This window comes from Rhinichthys klamathensis, unplaced genomic scaffold (assembly GCF_029890125.1).
Source record: "Rhinichthys klamathensis goyatoka isolate OS25496 unplaced genomic scaffold, OSU_Roscu_1.1 h1tg000110l_1, whole genome shotgun sequence".
NCBI lineage: Eukaryota > Metazoa > Chordata > Actinopteri > Cypriniformes > Leuciscidae > Rhinichthys > Rhinichthys klamathensis.
The window spans coordinates 931,807-940,682 of NW_026606648.1; the positions used below are offsets into that span (position 1 = coordinate 931,807).

General features: G+C 36.2%; 1 protein-coding gene across 1 annotated transcript in view; it reads left to right on the forward strand.

The window, feature by feature from the left end:
• The window catches only part of cbln2b (cerebellin 2b precursor), a 449,384-nt gene extending 443,387 nt beyond the window's left edge, over window positions 1-5,997 (forward strand). Inside the window, exons 2-4 of the mRNA XM_056254090.1 lie at window positions 3,220-3,601; window positions 4,666-4,785; window positions 4,927-5,997. Of these exons, the coding sequence (XP_056110065.1) occupies window positions 3,314-3,601; window positions 4,666-4,785; window positions 4,927-5,124 (606 nt within the window). The 5' untranslated portion in view covers window positions 3,220-3,313 and the 3' untranslated portion in view covers window positions 5,125-5,997. The remainder of the gene's footprint in view (window positions 1-3,219; window positions 3,602-4,665; window positions 4,786-4,926) is intronic.
• The last annotated feature ends 2,879 nt before the right edge of the window (window positions 5,998-8,876 follow it).

Below are 8,876 nucleotides of genomic sequence, written 5' to 3' on the forward strand. Positions count from 1 at the left end.
TTAAATGCCTATAAATATAAAAATGAGTCTATTAAATAATATCTATTAATTTAAACAAAACAAGTTAATTAATGAAGACTTTTGTCCAGAGGTTTTGAACGAATCTCTTCAAAACATTTTAACAGTCAGTCACTACTGGAATAGCCAAACAGTAAATAAAGATCTACAATCTTTGTTTGAAGCCAAACTTTTGCTTAAAGGGTATTTACTTATTTTGATAATAATTTTGAAGGTTTAATAGACAGGGTTGTAGCTGTCATTTAGGAATAATATTGTGTTTGAATCAAGATCGCCATTATTTAATGATAAATCGTGCACACGGAGCTGTAGCCAATGTGTTTTCGAATTTAATATTTGTAGGCCTATGTTAACGAACGTTACCAGTAGGCTAACCCGCGCCCAAGGCCTGGACGCCCCCCTTTCCCGCGATCCATTTATAGATATTAGAGAATAGAATATATGGGAATTTGTAAATATGGAAAGTAAAACATTTTTAATCCGAAAACTCATAGCCTGCATATAATAAATGACAACTACATTTCGTTAATAAAGTAGGCCTACGAATTTATCCGTGGGGGAAAGCGCCGTCCGAATTGTCCTCTTATGGTGTGTTCAAACCGAACGCGAATAGAGCGTCAAATACGCGTCTATCGCGTCTAGTTAGACGCTTGAATCTGCTCGAGTTCAAATTTTTCAACTTGCGTGGAAGACGTTCGCGGCAAACGCGTCACCCAATTCGCGTCATTCGCGACGCCCGGCGCGAATGATGTGTCTATTCGTGTCTTTGCATTGACTTTGTAATCTACTCGCGCAAATTATTAAATTCGCGTTAGGTGTGAACACACCATTAATACATACGTGCCAACGTCATGGTCATATATTTCGAAAAACACAATAAATACTCTGACTAGCCTACTATAAACACTTGACACTTGATAGCCTATTCAATGGAAGCACACTCGCTTAATAATTCAAATATACTCTCGTGCAAAGTCACTCATTTCATACATTAACTTGTAGACTACATAGGTGTTCGTAACACGTTTCTAATTGTTGATGCAAAATTCGTAGCAATTCTGAAATTCAGTTTAAAAGTTAGTTTCTTGACCAAAAATGTAATAAACGATTGAGTGTACCTTAAGTTAAAAAAAGTTAAGCTTACCTCTTTTCAGCGTCTTCACATATGTGCTTCACAAAATGGCTCCAATTTTTGGCTGGAAAGGCATCACGGGAAATTGCATATCACGTGGCTTGTATAGTTACTTAAAATGTTATGCTCGATTTACTTAATTTTGAAGCAATTATTATAGTAGTTGACATGACTTATGTTTTTTCATTTTATTTATGCATACATTTAAGTTCACCTAGTTACTTATATTTTTGTGTTACACACAGTAAATATGTTAAGTAGAGTTTGGAAAGTTATGAATACTTAATTTTTTGTGTTAAATCTAATAACTTTTATAAGTAATGGTTGTTCAGCCAACGAATCGTTTTTTAGAGCTTTGGTACCACTTTGATTTTATAGTAACACTTTACAACAAGGTTTCATTTGTTAACATTAACTAACATGAGCTATAATGAGCAACACATTTGTTACTGTATTTGTTAATCTTTGTTAACGTTAGTTAATACAAAATATATTGTTTATTCATGTTAGTTCACAGTGAATTAACTAATCTTAACAAATACAACTTTTGATTTTATTAATAGTAAATGTTGAAATTAACAAATAAAAATATGAATAATGTACAGTTAGTTCATGTTAACTATAATGTTAACTAATGAACCCTTATTGTAAAGTGTTACAGATTTTACTTAGAAATTTAAGGCAACAACTAAACTTTTACATTTAAATTTGTTTAATTTTTTATACTAATTAAAAAATATATATTTTAAAGATGTCTTTTAATGCAAAAAGATGCCACATAAAATAAAAAGGTTCTTTATTGGCATGGTTCCATGAAGAATCTTTAACATCCACAGAACCGTCCCATGCCACAAGTTCTTTAGAATTTATTAAATGTTCTTCTCACTACTTAAAAAACAAGGTTCTATGGGGAACCAAAAATGTTTATTCTATGGCTTCGCTGCTACAAACCCCTTTTAGAACTTTAAAACAATCAATTTATTTATTTTTATATATATTTTAAATAGACTAATTATATTTCATTCATTTAAACCTCCCAAACAGGTTATAGAGATTATCTGACTGAAATAGGGTTGATGTCAGACTGAGGATCATAGCACTTCTTCTCCACAGGGTGGAGCACAAGATGTGTGTCTGACTTTCAAGGCATTCCACCTGGATGCTGAGATTTCTAACGTGCATGTCCATTTATTTCCTGATATAAGCTATATAACATCAGCTTCAAATTAAAAACATCTCTGCTAATCCCGTATGCAAAACTATGTTTGCTATTTGTATTGCTATGTAAAATAATACAGATGTCACCAAAACAAATCTGGCTGTGGTAGTGCAAATATATAGCAAACAAACTCTTAATTGCAATTTTCTGGTCATGCCTGGGTTTTATGTCCAGAAACGTCCGCTCCAGAATTATTACTGTACTTGAAAAGAAGGGATGGGCGTGAAGCGCCCTCTAAAAAGGATGAAGGAGCAATTCCTTTTCTCCACTCTTATTGGGTGCGCGCTTCACTCCTTCTCAAGACAGCTGAAGGAGCGGCCACACAGCTCACACACAACTATGGATTTAACAGGTAACATAATGTCAGCATGAAGTAGAAAAAAGGCAAAAGAAAAATATTAAGATATTAAATGTCACGCTGCTGTTGTTTTTATTGATCTATTTATTTAATTGGAAAGGCATGTAATGATTCGAGAAGTGATATTTACTACAGGGGAAAAATAACTGGAAAACTTGTTTTTAAATTTAGTTAATATCAAGTGAGCTAAACGCTGTTTGACCTTGTATTTCTAGTCGAGATGATATGTTGCGTATCGTTGCGCAATTTAATCTTGTCAAGTCTGATATTGATAGCCCATATGATTTTTAGCTATTTACTGAGAAATTGTTATTCGTGCACTATTATTGCTTTGAAAATATTTTTGTTCTGATTTTTCGTTTTTTTGTTTTGTTTTTTTAATCATTCAGGAAACATTGCGCAAATACTCTGAGCACCTCAAACTGATGCGCATAGACGAGAAGAAAGGAGTGTGTGTGACGGTGAGTAAGCGAGTAAGTGAGAGAGAAAGAGAGAGAGAGGTTAGTCTGGACCTGGTGATAGAGCCACATCAAACCTCCAAGGGGCTGCTGGTTAGATCAGTTTGCACAGGATTCTTGTTCCGATCATGGTGCCAGCAGCCTGTCCCGGACCCTTTGCCATGCTGGCTCTCGCCTTTCTCCTGGGATGTGGCATAGGTCTATGTATGGGCCAGAATGACACGGAGCCCATCGTTCTGGAGGGAAAGTGTCTGGTGGTGTGCGACTCCAACCCTTCTTCTGACGGAGGAGTCACCTCTTCACTTGGGATATCTGTGCGCTCCGGCAGCGCCAAAGTGGCTTTTTCGGCCGTCAGAGGGACAAACCACGAACCTTCGGAGATGAGCAACACATCCACGACCATCTATTTTGACCAGGTCAGGTGTCCCGTTGGTGACTTTGTAATCACAGGAACCGCATTTGTAGGGCTGTGCTGAGGAATTTCAGGCAGAAACTTTACGAAGTGACAATTGTTTCTATTATATTCACGATGTACGTTTTCAACCAATTCAATTGCGTAAATCTCATTTCCTTCCCGTGTAGCCTATAACATTATTTAATCAAATGTATGCATTGTTATTTAGATGTATGTGCAATGGCAAATAGTCGCCAACCTTTCAACAAATTGCTCAGTTACAAAACAAAAAATAACAACAACAACAACAACAACAAAAAACGCCCGTGCTGTCAAAAATGTTAAACTTAACCCCAAAGGTTAACAACAAGGGAATGTTTAGATTAACAATAACTGACCCGCGGTCTTTAAAATAGACCTGTTGTAATTACAACTGACCCGACTGTTGGCAGGTTTGGAATGCGCATATGGCAAGCCCTGTAAACATTTGCAATGAGATAAGAAATGTATTTGTAACCATTATGATAGATACTAGTGTCTATAAATAAGTGCTAGTATCTAATAAATAAATACATTTAAAACTGGTACAACTGGAACTGATACAAGCTGATACAAGCTGACTTAGTTACAAATAACCAATAAGTAACCTACCAAATGAATACTTGTAAAACTGAAATATGACCAGCAACAATTGTATTACATAGGGTAGTTGGAAAATTAATTGATATCTGGACAACAGATCACCATATAATTCAATGGGGGAAATGCATTTTGTTGCCAGAAACAATGACATGTTATTTCTCGCTATTGGAATATCTATCAAAAAAAAAAAAAAAAAAAAAAAAAATGAAGCTGAAAAGACTCAAGTCACTATTGGATTTTTCACTAGAAAAAAAACTATTTAAAAACAAAAAAATATATTAATATTGTTTGTAAAGAATAAATGTTAAAGCAGCTTGCCACATTGCGCTTGAAGATCCGCATGTGTCCGTGTAAAATTGCAGAGCTAAACGTAAATGTTTATGTAGATTCACACTTTTTAATTTGCTAGTGGATTTGTAACGCGTCGTGTTGCTTTTGTTTCAGGTCTTAGTAAACATTGGCAATCACTTCGACCTAAAAGCGAGTGTGTTTACCGCGCCACGCAGAGGAATATACAGTTTCAGCTTTCATGTGGTCAAGGTTTACAACAGACAAACCATACAGGTGAGCGGAGCACCATATTCTTTTGCACAAATTAGCCTACTATTGCAGTCACCTCTCATACTGTGCGTTATTCATGAACCCTAGTGGAAAGCCGATTCTCTGCTTTCAAAGGACTAAAGTGCGCTGTGTTCTGTTATTTAGGTTAACCTGATGCAGAATGAGTACCCGGTCATATCTGCTTTCGCTGGGGATCAGGATGTCACGCGGGAGGCGGCGAGTAACGGAGTTCTACTGATGGTGGAGCGCGAGGATCGAATCCATCTCAAGTTGGAACGAGGGAATCTAATGGGCGGATGGAAATACTCCACGTTCTCTGGATTTTTAGTCTTTCCTGTATAACTGACTCGCAAAAGTGTGCCTGTGAATGATACTTTCAAGAAACCGAGGAAAAATGAGTATCAGTTCTTTGAACAAAACTGAAACATTGCAAAACTGCATATGGACGCGGTTCAGGGAGTTCCCGCCTTTTTTGGCCGCAGCGATTTTCAGTCGCGATTGTTCTTGGATTTTATCGACGGGAAACAAATCGCAACTGACAATTACCTGGACCACTATATAAATGAGAAGATATTTAAGACGAAGACGAACTTCAAATCCCAAACTAGGTGTATTTATCAGTGCTTTATTTTGTGTTTGTATAGCCTTAATGATTCGGCTTCCGTCCAGTGAGGTGTGTGGTGTGGAGCTGCGGAAGTGCTTTATGGCCCCAAAGCATTTTTGCACGAATGGAAGATTCCTGTTTTGTGCTGTCAATGATGTGTCGTCTGGATGCAGAACATACTGAAAATATGCCAAATGTAGGCCACCTGCTATACAGTGATTATTAATGAGAAAGAAAAAAAAACATATATCAGCCAATGGAGACGTCTTAAAACTTTTTGCTAGACATCTATCTAATTTATAAAATACATATTTACATTATGGTGTGTTCTACATTCCGGATAATAAGTAGCTTTGATTAGTGTTCAGTGACAATGCTCACAGATGTAAGTTGTGGAAAAAGAAAAGTCCCTATATAATGTTCCGCCTAATAAAATATTGTATTGTACACATATTTACTCAATCTTTTTTATTATTAACGTTGATTATATTTTAAATGAATGATAAAATTCGTATTAATGAATCGCGCATGCGCAAAAGGCTTATTTTTCCTTGCTTTATGATGAAAAAGATTTACAATAAAACGGCACTGTCCATGGTGCTGAAGCAACACTCGGACTGCAGAAATCTTCTCAGATGTCTCAAGACTGGATGATAAACAATTGCGTATGCTGCTATAAATGCATTAATAATTATTCTGCTACCTTTAATCATTAGACTCATAGTCTATTGGTCTGTTCAGCAATACTTTAGCAATATGATGTTAAATTAGCCTTGGTTCCACCACTGGTGGCCCGTAGAAACAAACAGGCACACACGCACACACGCACACACACACACACGCGCGCACACACACACACACACACACACACACACACACACACACACACACACACACACACACACACACACACACACACACACACACACACATTTATGCATTTTTAACACACTCCCTGTCTGTGATTGTTTCATATACACAGACTTTCATTCATTGTAGATTTTTCGATCTTTCCTTCTTGCTCTCTTACACATATCTGCACATAAATGCACACACACATCTGCATGCATACACACACCCAAATGTGTATGTAAAACATTTGTGTGTGTGTGTGTGTGTGTGTGTGTGTGTGTGTGTGTGTGTGTGTGTGTGTGTGTGTGTGTGTGTGTGTGTGTGTGTGTGTGTGTGTGCGTGTGTGTGTGTGTGTGTGTGTGTATGTGTATATATATATGTATAGGTTATGTTACAGTGGTGTCAAAACATTCACAGGTCAAGTATGGTTCATCAGAAATTCTGTTTATTCATAAAGGGAAGCTGGTGCGTGAATGTAGGTTCAAATTCATGCATGCAAATGATGCACACGAAGGTCTCCAGCTCTGTTCTCAACTGACTAAGATACAAAATGTCTATACGGTATTAGTTAGATCAAAGCGTAAGAAGTTGCAAGGCATGGCTCGTATGCTTTAAATCAAGCCACTGAACTTTGAGAGTGCTGAACTGTATGTGCACATGTGTACTGGACTGTATCATGAAGGGTAATTTGAGGTGTCAGTATTGTAATAACGCCTGTCATAAGCCATAAGTGTACTGAAGAGCATGAAGGGTGACTGTGTCTCTTTCAGATCCACTTAGTTTTAAACCCATAAAGACAGTGTATGTGAATATAATAAAAAATATATATAATTTATTTAAAACTTAATGATTCATTAATGTTTACCCTTGTCAAGCATTGACAGTTTAAAATAGAAAAGCAGGTAAAGTTCAATGAATCGCTCAATCTGAGATCTGAGTTGTTTGCAAAGAGCATTCTAGAGATTTTATGTCCTTTTTTTATTCCCTTTCTGTCTTAATTAGATTTTTTTAAATCACTAAAAGCATTCGGATTTTTTATTTATTTTTTATAAAAGTTTACTGTTCTTTACTTCCTATAAAAATTAACTATTTTTTTAATCAAAATATCCTTCAAGTGTCTGCGTTTTCAATGCGACATCCATTCACTTTCAGAGTGTGAGAGAATAATTTACAAAAAGGAGCTGGCTTCTTTATTTCTTAAAAATGACAGCCTTTTGTTTTTGTCAGCATATATCTAATGAAATAAATTACATTTTAATCAATTCTAAATAAATACAATTAGGTCCCTTCATATGCACATTCTTATTTTCTGATAAATAATCAACAGTTTCCCTCAGAACGATTGAAGTACTTATTTACATAATTTATATTGTGGTTGTCAGTGTTATTTATGATAGCAGTATAAGGTCCTAACCCCCCTAATCATGAAAGGCAGCTGATGACCTCATATAGCTCCGATCTCTGCTCTGCTATTGGTTCTCTGACAGTGCATAATGTCACCAGTAAATATTATTGGCAGGCCTCATTATGTTGTATTGGTTTCAAATGTAAAGAAAAATGAGGGCACTGGAGATGGTCCTCTTCTGTTAAAATTAATGGTAAGATGAGCAGCCTGTTGTTTGACGTAGACATATACGCAGCCCATTAAAGTAAGATCATAAAACACCCAGCGCAGTAAATTAGTGTACTCACAGGCATTTTTATGCCTGCACAGATGGCCAAACACTGTGTGTTTTTAATTATGAGGGTAAAAACAGCAGCACCTTAAAATACTTTCTGAATTTTTGTAGGTTTTAGTTTACAGACCCAAAACCGAGTTTTTCTCCAGGAAGACAATGCTTATTAACTTCCAATGTGGGCTGGTTTCAGACCTCATATTTCATACAGTAGACCCAGCAGGATCATCCACCTCAGTTATCTCTCAGCAAGACACACACTTGAGTCATTTAGGTTCTGGAACTGCATACTAAAAGATATTATCAGTTGGTTTTAAAGTCGCCATGAACAGGAAGTAGCGATAGTCTTTTCTTCCCTGTAATGTAAACAAGACAAAATAGGGCGGGCTTGCTTTTATCCATTTGGGAATTGATTGGATTGTTGTGGTTTGCTATTGCTGTGATGTCATGTGAGTGACAGGTTGTCCCGCCCTCGCATCAGTAAACTCAGAGAAGAGAAGAGATGTCTCTGCAAGAGGGAGGGAAGTTATTTTGATTAAAGATTATGAGGGCACATTCATTTAAAAAAAAATTATGTGCAAGGATAAATCATATATAATAAAAACAAGAATTGTCAATACTGATTTCAAGGTGACTTTAAAGTTGATGTCAGTTACAGCCATTATGAATAACTATATCTTTTATTTATTTATTTGTAAGTTATTTATTTATTCCTATGTTCTACCATTTTTCAACTTTCAGGAATACAAGTTTATCCATTACTCCATACTCTGATATATTATGTTGAAACAACAAGCTTTGCAGGTGAGTTGCATTATGAATGGTTTTGTCCTTCAGTCCCATTCACCTTCTTCCCAGCATGCACCAGGGCATGAATAATTATTTAGGTTGCACTCTTTGACCTTTTTAGTTACACGGGTTTTTCTTAATTTTGTTTTCATGTTTAGTAACTTGTTGTCATG